The sequence below is a fragment of the Lepisma saccharinum genome, chromosome 2, assembly GCF_977018435.1.
Source record: "Lepisma saccharinum chromosome 2, izLepSacc3.1, whole genome shotgun sequence".
Taxonomy (NCBI): domain Eukaryota; kingdom Metazoa; phylum Arthropoda; class Insecta; order Zygentoma; family Lepismatidae; genus Lepisma; species Lepisma saccharinum.
The window spans coordinates 7,671,713-7,694,155 of NC_139230.1; the positions used below are offsets into that span (position 1 = coordinate 7,671,713).

The 22,443-nt window shown below is 36.1% G+C and overlaps 1 protein-coding gene across 1 annotated transcript; it reads right to left on the bottom strand.

Moving 5' to 3' along the window:
* Positions 1 to 741: 741 nt before the first annotated feature.
* Positions 742 to 1,260, bottom strand: LOC145980555 (uncharacterized). The gene has a single exon (XM_083113582.1). The coding sequence runs from the start codon at positions 1,258 to 1,260 to the stop codon at positions 742 to 744; it is 519 nt and encodes a 172-aa protein (XP_082969708.1).
* Positions 1,261 to 22,443: the final 21,183 nt, after the last annotated feature.

A 22,443-nucleotide genomic window follows, 5' to 3' on the forward strand; every position in this document is an offset into this window, starting at 1 on the left:
GGCACTACCCTCAGAAGAAATGCATACCGCATTGATAAGGTGCATTGCAAAATGATAAGAACGAATCAAAAAGTAAGTGTGACACGTTTACTGATACAGGTACAGGCACACAACACATTACAATGCTCACCTAATGTACAGAAAGAGAAAACGTGTTGACCAGAAGTCATATGCAGGCAAGGAGAAGGTACAAAGCAACGATCCTTAAAAGTGACCATGTTTACTGTTGCAAAATGATAAGAACTGCATCCCAGACCTGCTTTAAAGCCAATACACGAACCATGGCAGTACACCATTTTGAAGACCCGATCACACATGCTGTCCACCAGCGTTTTCAATAGATTAGCATCAAGAGCATCCTATGCAGCAACGATAGCATTCCTCAGGTCATGAACGTTGTTGTACTGGGTTCCATTGGCGTATACTGAACGGCTCAGAAGACCCCATAGGTTTTCCATGGGGTTAATGTCAGGGGATATCGCAGGCCAATCAATAACGTGCACATTCCTGTCAAGAAACCAGAAGATAGTCTTGCTGAAAACGCCACTGGTTGGTTGTTGTTGTTTTAAGTCCACTTATGCACAGTAAGGCTAATCGGGACTGGACCTACAGTGTAAAGTGGGATCCGAACCACTTGTGCCTCCACCGGGTATCGAACCCGGGACCCCTTTATTACAAGGCGGCGACGCTACCACTGCGCCATCGGAGAGGCCCTGAAAACGCCACTGATCGCCACCAATGTCATTGGCAAATGGCAATAGATTGTCCGTTAGGACGTTTTGGTATCCGATCGTATTCATACGGCCTGTGGGAAAGGCGAGATTTGTTTTCCCATGATAACCTAACCAACCCCACACCATTACAGACTGTCCTCCTCATGTGCACGCAACGCTCCTTGTGTCGTGCTGTGAGTCGTGGCTGTCGTTTGGCCTTGCGATATCGGAGATGTTTGCTGCGTTTCACAGCCCGTGATGGCGTTGATTGATGCACATGAATATGAGGATCACGAGCCAACTGTCTGAGGGATGTTTCACCAGCAGCCAGCTTCCTCAGGACGTCACGTTCCTGTCGGGGCGTCAATTTCCGCGGCCTTCTCGGTGCATTCTTCATTCTATACCTGTCTCCAAGTTTTAGGAAATTCTTTACTACACAGGCGCTGCGACGAATTCGGCGTGCAATCTCATTCGAAGAGACTCCCTCTTCCTTATATGCCAATATCTGTCCCTTTTCACGTTCCGACAATCCTGCTCGACGACCCATTCTGCCCCTTCATCAATGCTGTCGTACTCCTCAACAGGGCATGAATACCTCGCGATCTGCACGTTAGCTGCAATAGCGCCCTCTGTAGCCACTGGCAACGACATCTACTGAGGTAATCGCACTCCGTTCTTATCATTTTGCAACGCTCTTTTGACTTCGACCTTGCCTGCTGTTACACATACACGTCTCCCTGAACAGTACCACGTTTCTCATAACATGCTTTCCTCTCTCTGTCAATTCGCATCACTTTCGTTTCCTGTTTCCTTTTCGTTCCTACGATATGTTCAAATTCCATACCGTTCTTATCATTTTGCAACGCACTTTAGTTTACAGACAAGGAGATTCGAATCTTGCAATCGGTCAAGCTGACGTGACGACCGCCCCAACCATAGACTAGATATGAACCGTCCCAACCTCCTCACTGCGTGCATCGCCAGCTGTTTCGTACCCTCGGCGAGGCAGCGTCCGCGCCACCCAAGAGCTGGCCTAACCAAGTTGAAACACTTGCAGAGGGTTGGAGAAGTCTCAGCGAGTAACATTTCCACCATGAGCCGGGAAGAAGGTGGCAGGGAGTGGTGTTAGCCAATGCGGTTAGCCCATAAGACACCAGCTGTGCCCGCTGTCGCCTGGCACAGCGAGGGAACTTTCGCAGTGTTGAGACAGTTGCCATCTTCAGAGATAAGTCGCTAAATACGACGGATTTGTAAGACCCGTTGGGAAAGTAATTCGTTGTTGTTGTTGTTGAGTTGGGGTTTTAAGTCCACCTTATGCACAGTAAGGCTAATCGGGACTGGACCTACAGTTCAAAGTGGGATCCCAACCACCTGTGCCTCCACCGGGTATCGAACCCGGGACCCAGATTACAAGGCGGCGACGCTACCACTGCGCCATCGGGTAGGCCCTGGGAAGTAATTCGTGAAAAAGGTACTATCTACTTTGCCAACTTTTGGAGAAACGAACCTAGTATTTTTCCAAACTTAAATGAACATTTTGATAATAGATAGATGCGCCTAGAGGGTCATCTAGACTTTTTAAAAATATAAAAGTAAAAAAATCCTATCGTGTTTCGAGTTTCCTTTGGCATCTCGACAATTTCTTTTTACAACAAATGTCTAGGATATTTTCGACATCCAGTTGGAATATGTGTGCATGGGGGAGGAGAAGCTGAGAGGATTTGTTTTCCCTTCCTCTTGTAATTGTGTTTTTAGTGAAGTGTCCTGTAGTGTATAAAGATAGGTTAGTGAGTGAAGATGAATCGTATTAGTGTGTTATTACTTAAACCCACACTGTTTTCCACGTTACCAAACGAGGATAAACATCTTGGCCAGTGGGGCAACTTCAAGGAGGGGGCGGGGGAATTGCAGAGTATTTTTTTTTACGATTTCTTGATCACGTTGCCACTACCCATTATACTTGCCACCGGCCGCCACTGGTCCCAGTAACTTTCCCGTTCACTCAACCCATGTAAACCAGCCTTTAAGTTCGGACCCAGATACAAGTTTGCCTGCTCGCTCACTCCTCGGGTAGTAGCCTAAACGAAATACGTTCTATCGAAAGAAATGTTCTTGGCTCGCCGTTAGCATGCATGAACTAACTCTTGTCAACAAATCCACATAACAATTAGTTTAGAATATTATTTCTGGAGCCATCTAGATTTGTACTTGCTCGCTTTATCTTGGCTCACACACGGCCTAAGATTTGTACACTGACCTCAACAAGTACTCCGGCAGTTTGTTTCTTTATACAATATATTTGCAGAAGATCTACAGGTGTATCAATATACGCTGTATAAAACACAACTTATTACTAACTTCGTTGACCCTGTACTTTCCTTCTTCATTTCGAACTTCAATGCGCGGTGCCGAATTCAACTGTTATCGCAGCGGTGAAACGCGATTGGCGGACAGGTTGCTATGACAACGAGCTGTTATTTTTCGAGTCTGCTACCTCGTTGTTCCAGAAGCAACGTGTTGCATGTTTACGTAGAAAGTGCGTGATACACAATCTTTGTTGTGGGCGTGTAGAGTTATCTAGCAACGAAGATGATTATAATATTGCCCGGTGATATATTCGGTATCTTAAAGGTTGGTAAATATGTCGCCCTCGTTCGTGAATTTTCCCCAAAGTTCCCAGAACCACCCTGGACAGTTTTACCCCCTCGTAGGTATGGCTGGGTGCTTGCCACCGCTGTTGGCATAACATTGAAGTATGCACATGACAGGATGGTTATAAGAGTTCGGCGTCGAATCTTCAGTTATGATGAAATGTTCTACACATACCATAACCGAATTCACTTCTACACATACCCTAACCGACTTCTGATGTTGGAGAGTTACCATATGAGAGCCACTGAAGCCTACCCACAGATGTTGCTGCTGTTGCTTATTGGAGGTTTAGAATGGCCAAGACTGTGTTCATTGGCTGGGATCACCTTTTGCTTGACGAGGCTCATCGACACATCATTTGGGGCACCAAACATAAGAGGAAGAAAAGAAATTAAAGTAATGCTGAACTTTTTGTCCAGCTATGTTATGCTTCTGGCTACAGTGAGATATGCATTCAAATTAATTGGGCCGATCAATTTAACACCACTGATCATAGTATACAGATGTATCAAGTGGATAATATGGCACACATTCGTAGGATTGCGCAAAGTAATTGGATGGCGCAAATACATAGAATGGCGCTTCTTTAAAGAATGGTGCGAAAAAGCCCACAAGATGTGGAATGTGTATGTAGTTGTAGTAGAGGGAGGAATACGCAGTATTACACATGTTATTATTTGACTAGCCCCTGCAAGGCATCATGCGATAAATATTATTTAAGAAGAAACATGTTTGGAAGAATGTGAAAAAGTTAAGATGTGTACAACAAATTCTGAAGCAGCTTTTACATGCACAGTTTATTCTTATGTTCTACTCACTCGTTATTTCACTTTGAACTTATTGAATTTGAAGTTTCCACTTGAGTCAATACATGACCATTGTATTCATAGCATTCAGAATTGTTGAACAAGCTGACGGTAATACAAACTAATTGTATTCATATGGAACCATATGCTATGATAGATTATAAAAGAAGAATATCCTATTACTGCTAGAACCAATGTGGTGGAAACTTCATACATGAAGTGAAATTAAAATTTTAATATATTATCAGTTGGTGCTTATTGTTTGATAAGTATTTGAATTTGAGACTTGCATTCTGAATTTGTTCAAAATGTTGTTTTCATTCATTTTTTTAGTGGCTGTTATGGGCCCTATGGGTTTAAATTTCTGCTGATCATAGACAATAGAGCAGATAGCAAAGAAAGGGCATTCTTGAAAGTAAATTTCCTGCATGTTATAAAAGACGTTTTTGAGTATACAAGTACCGACAAGTAGTCACATATGTTAATACTTTCAACAGACTTTTTGATAAAGTTAGATTTCAAAAACTATTGATATATATCAAGAAAAATTAAAGGTATTATATAATAGACATAATATTACAAGACAAATATTTTTAAATGTGCCTTTGAATTAAATTCGAACGTGTTCTAAATGTAAGCCTATTTTTTCAAATAAATTTGTTCATTCCAAAAAAGAATCTTATGTGAAATACTATTATTAAATAATTTCTACTAGATGATGTTTCCCTCAAAATTGAGTATGATCCACATTTTGAATGGCATGCAGTTTTGTGCCCAAAGTTCCGATTGCAGAATTCCAATATCATTATGATATGTACATGTTTTCTATATGAATCAAATGCTATACATGGTTATACATATTGAATAGGTTTTATAATTTCTTACTGCGTTTTTGTGCAGATGGATTTTCATCTGTTCCAATCCAGTAGTTACAGATAAGGGTTCCAATTGTTTTATGATTTTTTTTTCAAATTCTCCTAGCAGAAAGACTAATTATCCCAGAATTTTGGCAATCATTGTCACACGAAATTTGAAACTTCATTAAGTAATGAGCACCGTTTGGATTTCGAAAAAAAAATATTTGTTTAAAAAAACTTGAAAATTACCTTATGCAAGCATGAGCGCTCACCATGGACAAGGCATTCTCCATTGATAGAAGCAACAGTAAGTATCGTATAGACTAGTGGGAATGATTGTATAAGTAATTTAAAACCATCCTGAAACTAATCAGCAGTTTTCATTTTGAAAAAGTCAAATTTATTCGTAAAATAATATGTTAGAGGTACTTTGCAGGCCGCGATCCATAGTGGAAAGCATTTAGGGATCTTATTTGAAAGCTAAGAGAACTAAACCTGACTTGCCTAACCTAACCACAAAAGCATTTATGGTTATTATTAAAATGCTAAGGGAACTAAAACTAGCCTGCCTAACCTAACTACAAAAGCATGTATTGAACAAAATATTCAAACATTTTGAGAGTAAACTAATAGCTGTTGGGAAGTACAGAATTATGTGGAAGTGAAAAACCAGTGTCAAGGAAACATGCAGTAAGTAATAGCTAAAACAGTGTGTTAAGACATAAATCGAAATCGAACCATGTAAAAATTGCATAAGTAGCATGATGAAATTGCAATAAAACAAAAGGAACTTGGGCACAGTTACATATGTAGGTTAGGCAGGTCAATTTTTAAGCTCTTTGCATTATAATTACTCACCATCAATAAAAATGGGACACCTAGAAAACGAAATACATCACTGCAATATGTTACATGTGTTGCCTTCACATATTCTGTCATCACACACACACACACACACACACACAGACAGTGTATTGCAGTAGAGTGTGTGTTTCAGGATCTTTTTTTGATGGTGAATGTTTTGTACTGTGTTGTCATTGTGCCATGCTCGCGGAAGGTTGGTCTGTCTCCCAGAAACCACATGGTGTTGTCACTGTCAAGCCCCTTCCATTGGGAGAAGCCAGTAAGCTACATGGGAATGTACAAATTTTCGTACAGCACACTTGACCATTGCCATACTAATTGGGCACAATTGATTTCTTGAATGGCATAAAAAAAAAAGTGAGGAATAAACTAGGAAGTGGCAGCACCACGTGCGTAAGCGATTCTTCAGTGCTTTCCATTTCCTCCCTGCCTTCTAGCTGATGACGTTTTCCTCATTTATGATTTGCACAGAAATTGTTGAGCAATCGCTAGCATGGAAAAGGTGACAAGTTGGAACAAATGCAGTTTAGCATGTCCATACTATCCTTCTCAAGTTTTCCATTCGAAAAGAATGCTTCAGACAGCAGCAACCTATGAGCATGATCACTTGCACAACCTACTTTTAACAACATACTTGCTTCCATATTAATACTTTTTGCACCTTTAAAATGCAGAAATTAGTTTCTTCGAACTTGGAGCTTACATTCACATTAATTTCTAGTATTCTAAATTCTATCCTTGTCCTTTTCTACACCTTGCAAAATCATTAAGCAATCAGAACTATGGCCAATTTTACTGCTATACATAAGTATTGGAATAACTGTCAACTGGAACAGAGCTATTCCAACTTGTCATAATGTTGTATTTTTGCAATTCTTATTAGAATAACTTTCAAATGGCACATATTTGTCTTGCACCAGTTACTGAAATTAAAGCCTTTACACATTATCCTCCAATAGTCATGAATTTTTACTTGATAATGATATTAATGTGTGTGCACAATGATCAAACATGTGTTCCAAATGTTACAATATAACGCATAACAACCATGACATAATGGAAGAAAGCATGTTATGGCTTTAATTTCGGAATTGGTTTAAGCGAAATATGCGACACTTTTAAGTTATTTTACTAAACAAGAGCAAAATGTAATATCCATGACAATCCAGAGTGGCTCAACAATCACAGGCAGCTTTTGCCTAACCTAAGCATGATACAGCATAATGTCAAGTTCGTTTCACAGTGTGTTCACCCCATGGTTCTTGCCAGAATTTCATGTTTTGCCCCATGACACATGGTGCTTTTGCACACCATTACACAGTCGCACGTGTCAGACTACATTGGACACCTTCTGACTTCTGAGCAACACCTGACGAAAACGTGTGCAGCTAGCTGCATGTGCTCTCTATTGATTGGGTAATCTTAAATTTTTGTTCTAGAAATTGTGGAATATTTCACATTTTATCATTGACTTCACACACAATCATATGAGGAAGGTACTTGTAACCATTTAGCAAGGACACTGAACCCAGCTGCACCGCTGTGGTCCAAGAAACACCAATTTTTGTATGCCTAACCTACCATGCATTCAAAGGAACAAAATATGTTGTTTTTTTTTATTTGTTATTTAGTGTCACTTTTCTGCCACTTCCGGCTAATCATGACAATGAGGATGAGCGATGATTGGATGACATTGCTGAAAAGACACTCTCACAGAATACCTATGCCAAATTCAGGGCTTGAACCTGGGAACTTCAGAGCGAATATTGAAAGCCAACCACTTAATGTGCTCGGGCACAGAGCAAGCTGAACAAAACAACGTAATTGACAAATAGCAGTCACAGGTAACATAAGTAACCATAAACAGTTATTGGGAAGGAAGGTAGTTTCAGCACCCTGCCAAGAATATGAAGAAAGCAAATTTGTAAGCACAGTAATATGAACAAATGCGACTTCCATCTCTTTCTCATACATGATGATACCATATATATACAGTACTCAACTATACTTTGGGGTTGCAGGTTGTCATGAAAGCAATAGTTCTATTTTCTTTCTTTCTTTGTACATAAAGAAGTAATTAAGGTACAGTATACCAGCCTGCCCAATGTAGTTTCATGTGTGTGTGCAGCTGGCCATAAGAGCCTGTGGAAATGATGAGTTATGTGAGATCCAATATGTGGTTGGTCTCACCCCTGCACTTCACTCTCTGAAAAGCTCGGTAGTCCTTTCCAGATCTCACTTGAGTGATATCCTGAGAAAATATCTTCATTTATTACTAGGAAAGCTTCAATATATATTTAACAAAATAACAGTTATTATGAAACTCACAATGCCAGTTCATTTTGGTAGATTAATAAATTTCTCTTAATAGTTTTTGTAGTACCTAAAACTCATCATAATGAAATACTTACATAGGATATCTCATTTGCTATTTGTAATGGTATCCTTGAGTTATTCAAACTCAAATATCACAATTCAAATGAAACAACCAAAATGTAAAATATGCTTGTAGGTGTTCTATAAAGGTGACCAAGAAATTTCTGTCAATTTCTGATGACAAGTTCCAAGGTTAGACAGTTAAGACGATAGTCAGTTGATGGTACGCATTAACATGTTAAACCAGCAGGTTATGATCGGTGCAGTTTAACATGCCAGTGAGGAAGCATGGGTACTCCAAACAGCATAAGGATCTGTATGCTACATTATTTTAAACTTTGAGAATACATGGAGCAGCGGGAAAGAAAATATACCAGGCTTTCGGTAATGATGTGAATGAGCAGGCAGTGCAATGGTGGTTTAAAAGATTCAAGAATGGAGTCAGTAGTATGGACCATTAACAGCAGATAAAACCAATAAATTGGTGCCATCTGTGGACAAAGGATCCATAAATCAAAAGTTACCCAGTAGTTATTTTAATGTTAATGTATTGATACAATACAGATACACAAGTGATGATTTACAATTCACACAATGATTTCCAGTATAATGAACATAATCAACAAGTATTTGTATCAAAATCCCATTTTAATAGATGTGGCTTCATTAGTGATATGTATTGCATAGGCCTACATTAGGTATTGAGCTTTATTACCAGCATGTTGCAGTTAACAACTGAATATTTACCACATATTTTTTTATATATTTAAAATTAATAATACCCATTTACCCATTTCCAGGGATGGTTGACCAACCAGTTCAATCCTTTCTCCCCCTTCCTGATGCCCATGGACTAGCCCAGTAGCTCAATACTAGGGACTGGCACAGAATTCCTGGGTTTGAATCTTGGTGGAGCCACATTTTTCATTTACTTTCAATGACTGATCATCTGTGTGCATTAATCTTGAATATAACACGTGGATCTGCATCGGGAACCCTAATCCCAAAGCAACAGTGAATTGCGGTATCATGGGCAGAGGGCACTAGACACAGAAATAGGAGCAGTGAAAACAGTAGTATGGCACTGGTACAGAATGCCACAGCCCCAAGTTTGTGTCCTGATCCCACAACAGACTCAAGGAAAATCAAATGAAAACCTACATATTTCTGTTTAAGATCTTCAAGTTCGTATTGAGCAAAATACAGTGAACAAATTTGGTGATTTGAAAAAGTGACTCCGGAAAAATGAATCATGAAATTACCTCTAAAATTTGTGACCCCAGAAAAATAAGGTCTGAAAAAAAGCAACTTCAGTTCAACAAAACTTGTAGAAAAGGCTATGCTGCAGAAATGCATATGCGTTAACAGTAATCATTTACAAATTATCCTGCAGGTGACAGCAATGATTATTACATGAGCTGAATTACATCATTGCATTGCTTTAAAGATGACAGCTTCATTACAAATTTGCACAAAAGAAAATAAATCATATATGTTATTCATTTCCTGTGCACCCCAGGTTCAAAGTCAATATGAATTCAAATTTTCATCAATATAAAAATTCAAAATGATGATGCACACACATTACACACAAACAATGGGAAGGAAACAGAAAACATACACCAGGAAAAAATGTTGAATATTTTTCCAGATTAGTCAAATTATCAGTAAAGAGGCTTGGTACCTAGTCTTTCTTCTGTAGCTTTTTGTAACACTTCCAGCTCTGTAATTTCAATTTTGTCACAGAATTAAAGTTTCAATATTTCTTTTACACTTCACAGTCCAACAATATTCCCAAGCAGTTTGTGATTATATTAAACCAGCGCTCCTTGATACCGATATAATTTATATTGGTCAATATCAATACCACCATAGTTTTAGAATATTTCCTTATTTTATACATATACATTTGAGAATATTAATTAGCATGTTAATGAATAGAAGAGGAAAAAGCATAACAAATATGATTTTTGGCATGGTTGGTGAAGAGTAAGAACTTAAAATGTGCTGATGGGTATCACACTAAATGAACGGCCATGAAATTAGGCAGGTGACAGAAGTTTTCACTGCTATCATGTCGGAGCCCAACCATATGTGTTTGGAGGTTTAAGAGAATGGAAAATCTCGTTGTAGAGTTGGTCTTTGTAATCCATGTGATACAAACTGACAGTATTTGCTCGAAACGACAGGGATGACACACAAGTGTCCCGGAGAGAGATCAGTGTGATGCTTGAACTAGGCAATGCAGCTCATTTGACATTGCCACCGTGCATGGGAACCAGCAAATTTTGCCCCGCTTTTGCTTTGCTTTGCCATGTGGGGCACCAGCGCAATTCTACCCAGCTGCCTATATTCATGGCCATGGCACTAGACTTAGAACGATTCAATATTTTTTTCAATACAACTGGATACCAAAAATTCTTGATAAGTTGCTTACAATTCTTAATGCTCCTATTATTTTGTATACTTTATATCTCAATTATTACTAAAAGCAAGAGGAAATATGTCTGAAAAGACAGATATTGATTAGAACAAATGGTGCAAAACCACAATTTCTTGTAAGAGTAAAAATTATCTCTTTAGTACAAATCACAGTTATTGAAACTACTTCACTTTTAGTGAACAACCTTATGCTGTTGAACTAAGAACTGTCATTCTAATTTTTAATTGATTTAAATTCTTCCACTTGTAAATGAAATCAAGGTAGTCAAGTAACAGAGGCAGTGGCATATGTTGAGCTAACCACATTCCACCCAATAAAAAACTGCCTGGCAGGATTTGGCCCGCAAAGGCTGTGGCATGACTGAGTATAATTTAGGTTCTTCTGCAGGAGGGCCAGAAACAGAGGTTGTTAATCAATGACGATGTTACAATAAGGTACGTCGTTTCTTTGTCAAATAATTTTGTTAATATATTGCCAAAACAAAGCATGAAATACATGCAAGTTTACAATTTTGTATGATTTATATAAAAGTTCTTATACATACTTACTGCTATTTGATGTTGATTTTCAGAAGGCAAAGTACATTTTACAACAAACAGTGCAATTGAAACTGACAAAGAGCAAGTGGGAAATTATGGCTGCTCCCAAGTTAGAACCTGGAGCTGTGGCATGAAACAAATACAGAGCAACTACAGCACTAATGCACAAACTCTGGTTTCATCTCTTGGCATACTAAAATCCAGCTCGAGTCATGTCTCCAATTGCTTTCCAATCAATTTTTAAAAAATCATAACTTAATATCAATAATGATATCATGATAAACAAATACATTTACACCTGATTTACAATATCAAGTGAAAGGAAAGAAATGTCAGACATAAAAGTAGAGTTTTAACTTGCATCTCATCACAAAGCAACAATAAATTATGTACACCTTATGTTGATTATCAATAGTGATGTGATGAAGTAGAAAGTTTATCGATACTGATGTCTTCACTGCTAATTTTGAACAGATTTCAATGGAAATGTTTAACCGATTTTAATAACCAGAATTATTTAACACAAAACAATGTCATTTTCAGCATGGTAAAAGTAACAGTGCCAAAAATTATTTTACTTTTCGGTTTCTTTTGGCTAATTGCAATGATCAAGATGAATGACAATTAAGTGAAATTGATGGAAAAAAACACATACAAATATCCATGCCATTCCAGGGTTCTACACCAGAACCTTCAGCAGAGAGATTGAGAGTTGGTCAATCAATGAGCTTGGTCAATGAGGTGGCTATTATAAACATCTTAGATGCATTACAGTGGTACAGAAACATTTGTCATATATTGACAAAAAGAGATAAAGTTGTAAAATTCAAAATCATTACATGAAAACAGAGTTTCAAAATTACATTTGTTTCATTTTTACCTTACATGAGAACAGCACAAGAATTCACTACATAAATATCGTTAAAAAAAATCATATATTCTTTGTAATTAACATTTCAGAAGAAAGAAATTAAATATTGGAATCAGTTTAATACCAGTTTTTTACATATTGCAATACTGGTTTCAATATGGCATTTTTGCTTCATCACATCCCTAATTACAAGTCATAATGACTTCTACATTTATACTTTTTTTGTATATTTATACATTTATACAAACCAATCTCAATGAACTGGAATGCAGAAGCTCCATGCAAAATTTGTCAGTGTATCAAACTCCATTCATTTACCTTCACATAACTTGTCAACTGCCACATGCTGAAAATTTCATAATCTTACCTTGTAAAACTTATTTCTTTTGAAAAGGGTACACATCAGTTTGTTTGCATCTTATAAATGTTGAAAAGGAGATGGACAAACCGAAAGAATAACATTCTCCCACAGACACTTAAATGGCATTTTTCATTGCTTCCTCTGTTTTGTCTTGAGTACTTATTAGATGCAAACAAAACAATGGATGATATTCATTTTGATGTCAGGGGTGCAGGGCATGATGGGAAATATTGCCGAAAGAACACATGTTCTGGCAAGGTTTCCCAATAGGGGTGATATATAAATCGTATTTGAAGGGCAAGTACTGTGTGTATATCTAGTGTTAGATGAATTTTATCCTACTTTTTATATCGTGAGACTGTAACGCGTGTGGTTGTTATACGATCTGAAATAATATTCATAAAAAATGTGGCTTATTTATCAATCAGTGGATGCACTCACACTATGCGTATATTTGAATACAGTTTTCAGTAAATCTTCTATGCCTATCTCAATACACATGCAAAAAGCGACAATTATATATTATTGCATTAAATAAAGAACAAAATTTTGCAGTTGGGAACATCTCTTGAGTGATTGTTTTTGCAAGTCGAGGTTTGTTTGTAACTCACTTTATGCTCAGATACACTAATTGGTACTAAACCTACAGTTTAAAATGTGCCTCCATCTGGAATCAAACTATGGACTCCCTGATTACAAGGGGACAGCACTAGCCCCTATGCTATCAGAGAGGCCCTATTTCCAGCAGAAACAAGGCTTCCTAGTCCTATATTTCTTTTGGATGTTACCTGCCTTTATAGATTGTTGTTTTTGGCAAATAACACCTTTTTAGACACACTGGTAAGGACTAGATTTAGAATATAATCATTATATTTGTACCTTGAACCACTGTCACAAACACTGTAAGCCCAATGCTCATCAATTGTGTTTACAACATGCTCTGCAATGCTTGCCAGAAGAATGGCAGCAGGCATGATTTCGTGCAATGAACTGTGGGAAAAGTTGTTCGCTGAATATCATCCATTACCCCAATTGTGCTGTTTCAAAATGTAAGACTATTACATTTTATTTTAGCAGTGTAAGATGCTTATAATCCTTGAAATGTGTGATCAATAAAAAATCACACAGGTTGGCTATAATTTTTATAAATTGCCTGTAGAGTGCTATTCTTCACATGGCCAATAAACTGATCTAATTCGGATTCTGCTTTTCAGTTACGTAAACTATAATTAGACTATATAAAGTGCCAAAGCCAGAAGATCTTTTGAACTGCAATAGCATTACAATAGTTTCTGGTCTGTAACAGTACACCTTGAAGGCAAACATAAAATTCAAGAGCAATTTTCCTTTGCGACATGAAAAAATAGAACAGGAATAATCTACATATTACAAAAAGATAAATACATGACATTGAAATAACGGCACTCACAAAATATATATCTGATGGAAATCATGACACAGTGGTCATTACACAAGCTAGTACATGTACAATATGACTCTATGCACTTTGTAATGGTTCTGGTGCGCCTAAGGCATTTTGAGATAATCTATTACACCAGAAAAGCTACATGAAGTCTGGCTTCTCTAATGCTAGATAACAATCTCAGCTTTGATGTTTTTTTCTAGCAATAGCATACCATACAGTGAAATGACAAAATATATATTTATGCTATTACAAGTAGTCAGAGTTTACATACATTGGTGAAAATTGACAAGTATACCTTTTAGAATATACATAGTACACGTTAGTTCTGCCCATCACATAGCACTGCTATCTAGCACATGCATAGTTACTGACATCAAGACTTCTTCAAATATAACTTTCATGTTTTTTTTTTACATAACCTATGTAAATAAGAGTGAATGGATCAAGCAAAAATAAAATAACACTTATAAAACTAACATTAACCTAATATACTTTTATTCTATTAAAAACTTAAGAGCAATTAAAATTTACGAGGAAAAACACACACTTTGCACAGTGATAGTCCAAGTTACTATTTTTATCCTGGGCACAGTAAAATTCAATAAATACATTCAGTGTCAACTATAACAACCACAAGTCTATTTCATAGTGATCTGACTAACAATCATTATTTTCTTATAATTTTAAAATAGTATACTTTAGTTCTTGCTATTTCCAAACTACAAACATGATACCTGACAAAACTATCTGCTATGATACATTCAAACTAACTTGTATTTGCATAACATTTAACTTACAACAAAAGTTTTCATGCAGGACACAATGTTCATCAACAAAATGTTATCTTTTTAACTCTTTTGGATTAACGGCTGAAAATATACCTCAAATCTTGCATATTCAATATATATAATTGAATTAATGTAGATAATTTACAACTGTGCTCTACGTAGTGAAATGTTACAGAAATTTACTAATTGGGTCCAAAATTAATAAAGTGTACATCTTTATTAAAAAAAAATAACCATTTATGAAAGAAGGAAAACAAGTTTCTATTTCCTCTATTATATTTCATTTTCTTACATTTTGTGCAAAGTGGATTTTATCTTTCTCTTTTGTTCATTGAAATTATGAAATGGCTATCATGTAGTACAAGTAATTTTCTCAGTCCACCCAAAATCCTTTTATAAATCAAATATGGTAAAAAAAAAGGTAAAGTGCTCCCCTGTGCTTAGCACCATGCCATGAAGGCGTATAGGGGGTGTGGTACTGTGAAATATTTGCTTTAAATTGCAGCATTTCTCTATTAACATCCTCAATGTTTTAGTTTTTCTTATTTTACATTATGTTTTTGCCCCATTAGGCTAATCACAACAATGAGGATGAATGCAGATTAAATGAAATCAAAGAAACATCCCAGTCTAGGATAGGACTTGAACCTAGAACTATCAGCGGAGATATCATGAGTCAACCATTAAATAAGCTTGGCCACTTAGACAACATATAGCTTCAGATAGGCAAAGATTTATTAATATTATTAGCTTCAGAAATGGTGTTTATTTACTTTTGAAAACATACAAGAATATGGCTCTTGAAAACAAATATACTATTTGTGTGCTAAAAGTATAAATGTACAAGATACTTTAGTAATGTTCATTACAAAGAGAAGGTAGTAAGTAATAAATTAAAAGTTAATTACATTTCCGCAGTGAAAGAACCAGGTGGCTACTTTAGGACCATGATAAAATTGAAGTATAATTCCCAGTTTTCAAGGTGAACTTTCCAAAAATTCAAGGGTACAAAGGATGTTTTCCTTAGTTCAACCTTATGTATTACTGTCTCTCACCACCCACACAAATTCACACATATATATATTAACAATATAAAGGGTCTGTGTGATTCCAATGTGTCTAAAAATTCTAATTCAATTCAATTAAACGGTATATACGTTTAAAACATTTCATTGAAGGTGTCATTTCACAAACTCAGCCTCGAAATAAATACACAAAAACAAGTCTCAAATGCTGCAGGATATACAAAAAATTTGAAAAGTTGTTAATTCACCTAATCAATTTCAAAGTATCTTATTTTGCAATAATCTTCCATCTGCCAGATATATTGTTCTGCAATGGACACTAACAAAGTAAAAAGGATTGAGAGAATTCTGTTATTTTCATGCAGCCTTATTTTTCCTTTCTCGATAAAACTAAAAATTAAACTGTGAAAATATTTATAAAAATTTATAAATATGTATAACTTCAATGGGATTTATATAAAAGTTGCAATTTTTCACGTATACGGAGAAAAATTCACGCAGAATTCCCGGAGCAAATAATTCACGCTAATTTCTGGAATTCTAGGAATTCCCAGCGAGTAGCCACCCTGAAGTAGTTTGTACAAAATATGTTAAGTCGGTATGATGCATGTTTTGCATCTATTTTTCCCTAAATTGTGAACCGATTCTAAAATTTTAACCAGCTTTTCTCACTTCAAATTTAAGTACTCAGTCAGTCACCACACCTTAACCATTCTAAATAGTTTAGTAGGATGAGTTATTTTCTTTGTGTGTGTGTATAACAGCTTTATGCACTCTCAACGTACTAGTGAAGATGAACAAAATATATCTGTGGTTATAATTTTCTCGTTCAAAATTAACTCCTGCACAAAGAGGAGGAAAAATCTACAGAACGGCAGTTAATCGAGGGTGATCAAGCCTTCACTCCACATTGAAGCTCGAAATTAAGTTTGGACATTCTCTTTGTGCTTTTCATATTTTATTTACCCTATGTTCATTTTCTAAGTTCTGTAATATATAGCATTATAGTGTACGCATTAGTTACTCTAATGAAAAGCCAAAACTGAAAGTATAATTCCAGGTTCTCCAGGATAAATTTCTCAAATTTTTAAAAATGTAAAGAATTTTTCCCAGTTATTTTGAAAAGCATATGTTTTTTAAACAATACTTGATTTTTGTCAGATCCTAACTGTTGAAACTCAATCTTCAGGGTTCAGGATAATTAAAGCTAATTTGAGAATTAAACATTGTGTAGTGGCACAATGATGACAATGGCCATTTTCCAGTTTCATACATTTGAAATGAATCACCAAATCTTGTTTTATGTAATGTCACTAGTTGTTTTTTTGCAACTCTGACAGCCCTGACAATAGGAGTAATACAATCTAAAAATAAGAGTGGGAGAAATGACTTTCAATTGCTACATGGAAGAAACGTGTCTCAAGGATCTCTCTTTTTCTGTGAGTACAATGTTTTTCTTTGATTCTGTTGACAAACTTGAAACAATTAGTGAGATTACACTACTAAAAGAGCTTACTTTATCAAGCACATACAAAAAAAAAAAAAAAAAAAAAAGAATCATCTAATTCCTACACAATTTCGAGAAAGCAAGCAATTCACTTTCCATAGGCTCCATCAATAATGGAGGGATGATGACGGAGAGATTTCTCATGAATCTGGAATGACATGGACATCTCTTGCTGTCATGCTGATCTCTTTCTCAACCATAAGATGACAGCTTAAGTTTGCTTGATACCAAGTCTCCACTAACAATAACTTCAATATTTTGCTTGGATCCAATTAAGATCTAACAAAAAACCTCCTGATGCAACACACTCCCCTATCGCACAAAAGGGATTGCCTTATTTAAGCACCTAATTTTCTACACCTCGGGCATCAAAACCATAAAAGCTCTTCCGTGGGTTTCTTCCTCTTCAACTTGTTGTCTGCAATTAGAATATAGATGGGCAGGAGTTATCCAGCTTGATAGATTTTATCTCCAGAATGCCATTTTCTTTTTAGTGTCAGCACTGACTCTGTAGGTTTTATCAACTGAGCAAAGTATGTGCTCATACCATGATTCATTGTCCCACAGAAAATTCAGAATATTCTTTCATTCATGGGGGACATTTTAATGAGCAATGGGAGAATTCAGTATTAGTTTTCTCTGTTCAGAGCCATTAACATTCCACAGTAAACACAAAAACATTCTGAATGTTTGCAAGTATTGTTCCCATTACCATGTATAAGTAATACTCTCAGTTTATATCTCCAAGAAAATTTTGAACATGGTCCTTTCTGTCTCACCTTTATATAGGCACCTATAACTGTCAACTATTCTTAACTTTCTTTTTATTTACTGTTGTTACAATGCTGAAATTTCAAAAAACAGTTCAATACTTACATTATTTCATATGGCATTGATTGAATATACAGCATCACTACTATATATTTCACCAAGTGCACACGTTCAGCAATTTGAGATACTTACGGCAGTTCTTTCCTGGCCCTTTTTGTCCGTCCTCCTTTGATTCCATGAATGGTTGCTTCCTTTATGATTATTTCTATCATTAATTTATATCACCTCCATGTGTCACGTGATGTAATTATTTTGAAATCTTCAACAAAATCACTTCAAATTTTTAAAAATTTCCTCTGCAGTGTATCCTGTTGTATTTGGCTTCATCACCGTTTCTTCCATTTCCTTATTTTTACTTGAACATCAAACATGGTTTTCCTCATCACTGCTATTTCGACCATTAGAATGTGATAATATTTAACATTCAATTCTGCCTTCTTCCATTCAAACTAGCAGCATCATGCATCAGCCGTCTTAACCTCCCCCTCAACCTGGCACTCTTTGATTAGTGGTTGGGTAAAGACACTGGCACAAAAATTTCCACCTGAAATCATGCACACCAAGAAATGAACCAAGGTCTCCCATGTGAGAGAGAGAGAGCTCCTACAAAGTGGATGACTGTGGCTCTTTTCAATAGGGATGGGACAAATTAAATGGCACCAAATGACCATTTAACTGTATGTAACCATGTTATTCAGGTAGCAGATATAAACTTCCCAATAAATAACCTGAAGAAATATTTATAAATAAAATGTGTTAATAATTATGAATAGTTAAATGGACAGTTTCTGGTCAATTCTCCAATATCATATCAAGAAGAACAGTGGAACCCTTAGACTATACACTCTTCAGGGGATTGTCTCTAATGAACTTAAATGCAGGAAAAATAAAATACGGAAAGAATTCTAATATTTTGATGTATTAGGATCAAGAAAGTTAAATGGATAATGCAGGAAATGTAAAATTCAGGAACATAAAATTGGTTCATACTATGGGAATGAGAGACACGGTAATAGATAATTAAGGAACTCATGTTTTCCGCGAAGCTGTTTTACATTATTTTCTATTAATTTCAGTAGCCACTGCCACCATCCTCCTTGGAATTCGTTGTGTTGTTGCTTGGCACGCTTGTTGTTTTTTCCTAAATCGCCACTAGGTGTGCTGCTGTCGCACCACAGTTTTCAGAAAACCAGATGCAGGCAACCAATATATCCATGCACTATCCAACCATCCACCCAAGCAAAAGGCCAACGTATGGCTAAACTTCTTCCGAAGAGCCTTCTCCTACTGTTCCAGAGAAGACGACCTGAGGGACGAGATAGCAACAATCACGGAAGTGGCACTAAAACATGGATATACTGAATGTCAACTCTCCACATGGTGCAGCAAAGCTGAAATCCAAGTCAACACAACCCGCTCCACCATCACAACGAGATCCCAGTAGCAAAACCAAGTGGTTTGCCTTTCACTACCATCCTACCACATCCAACCGCCTTACCAAAGCCCTCCTCCCCTACAACATTCAAATAGCACACAAACCAACCACCAAAATAGCTGACCAACTAAACAAATCTAAATGGTACTTCCTCTCCCCCCTCAACAATCCAGGCGTCTATGATGCTGAATGCGAGTGCAAGGCTCATTACATCGGCAGATCCATCAGGCCCATCAGTGAGAGAATTCAGCAGCACATATCAAATGCAAAAACTGCCCAACCCACCAACGGACTTGCCAAGCATATCAAATTCCACAACCATAAAATTGAGAAAGTACATGTCAAATACAAAGCACACTCTCTCATAGACACAAAAATCAAAGGAACACACGCCATCATGCACTACAACCATGAACTGAACATAAGATAGTGGTCAGGCACACCACGTCTGGCTTTCGTTATTGCAGCAATTAACACCGGTGAACAGCAGACGACATATAAGCAGACATACAGGCGACAGCAACACACCTAGCGGCGATTTAGGAAAAAACAACAGAAACGTGCCAAGCAACAACACAACGAATTCCAACAAGGATGGTGGCAGTGGCTACCAAAATTAATAGAAAGTAATGTAAAAGAGCTTCGAGGAAAACGTGAGTACCTTAATTATAAAATTGGTGTTTCACTCTACCTGATTTTCCAACACTGAAGTAACTTAATAGAACGCGAAGTATTCAACTGAGTCATTTGTTTTTTGTGTGCATGAGCTTACCTAAATTGTGAGGTTAAATCACCATGCACACACCTAAACACAACACAGAAATAAAAATTTATAATTTTGGCCCAAAATTACTAAGCTTAAAATATAAGACAATAAATACAGACTACATTAGTGCATATAGTGAGCCTCTTTGCAGATAGTGCCTATGCTTAGTGTTTGTAATTTATTGTGCACTATTGATTGCACTGCAAATGTTAATGAAATCTCATCATTTTATGAACTACACATATGCACATGAAAACAATTTACACACTTCTTTACATAATTTGCATATTTAAAATAATGACATAACATACATGACTAGCTAAGATTCATCATGGAATAAAAGGAAATAATTTTCACGTGGCATAATAGTGTTGCTTTTAAAAAATCATTTTGGTGAAAAAGAAATACTTAATAAGCATTTTATTTCCAACACAGGGAAAAGTCAATTATTTTAAAGTCGTACTGAATATATCCACCTAAGATTCCTAGAGCAGAAATTTTTGGTATTATGGTTAAATACTGGCAACTGTCGGTTGCTAATATAACAATATTTGAAAGAATCAGTTTGAATTTCATCAATTAATATAATTCTGAAATATATGCAAAATTTCAAAAATCTATCAACATAATTTTGTGTTTCTTTAAATAACCGATTGATTAATATTGATTACTCTGTAATGGACACAAATATTTTGTGGAAAACCGATAAAACTGACTGATAAATTCTTTGTTTTCTAACTTGTAACTCTGCATAATCTATAATCTTTTGAATTGCACAATATTGGCATCAACAAGAAGAGAGTGGACAACAGAAAACTTAGCGCTGGCCTAGATCAAGTACCATCTGCTTACATTGAAGTGATGCGAGGATGAATAAACTATCATATTATAATCCTATTCTGAAGGTCTATACACTACAAATTAGTGGAGATCTTGCTTAAGATTTCACACTTCAAAACTTCCAAGCCAAGACATCATTTATTATTCCTCCAATCTGCACAGTAAAATTATGGTAATGTTCACTGAAATACATCAATGTTTAGCATCGATTTGACATTTTTCTACTGAAACTGCAAGTTTCTACTGACCTTTAGACAATCCAAGATAGTTGAAACATTATCAAATGTAAAGGACCCTGTGCAAGAGTTATTTTAATTTTTTGTGCAAATACTGCACAATGGAGATCAAATTTTTACTGTTGACCAAACATTGTGAGGAGAGTTGATGGTGCTACTTGAATATGAATAAAGTAGATGCAAGAAATAGCAATGAGAATTAATGATTTTTATTTCTTTTCTTTCTTTTACTAGTAAAGACCATGTTCTTTTGTTACATGGGCTCTCATGCAACAATGTTTCTTTAATTTAGCCATAAATTATACATGATGTTATTCACTGTCTTTCTCCTATGCATTATCCTCCCCACCTTCCCTCAAAATCACCTTTTCTGTAGCCTTGGAAACAATTATATGGAATGACGACTACATTTACTTTTACCCTTGAACTTTCTCTATATGATTTCAGTGAACACTAACATGAAAGTAATGCTTACTCCCTTAATCATATCCATTGTTGATCATGAAACTTTCACATGGAGAACCGTTTCTGTTGCTCATTCTACTAATATGAAGGTTATATACTATGTTTTGCATTGTTCCATTAAAATTTCTCTAAATGTGAAGTTTAAAATGCCACTATGAACAATTATTCATAAAAGATGAAACCTACTTGTGACCCTTAAACTAAATATTTGTTTAAATGAAATACATTTATTGTCCCCATTTTCTTCTACATAATTTACATTTTTGATATGGGACAGTGGATCTTACAACAGAAAAATCTATGTTCATAAATAGGGCAAGTAGTAATTACAATACCATTGTACTAATAGTAAATCTCCATGAAAGAAACAGAACACCAATCTACAATGGGAATACAGTAGAACCTCGATTTTACGTTCCCAGATTTAACACTTTCTCAGACTATACATTCAATCTTGATGGTCCCAACATAACTAAATGTTATAAAATTTTCCCCGCATCAGCTTGGTCCACTGAGAAACAAAAAATCGAAGTTCCTCTGTAGTGTTGCATATCAATAGACCAAGTATCATTTGATGAAAAGTGATTAATGCATAAGAAAAACAAGCAGTATTTTTTGTTACATGTTGTCTCAAATCTAATA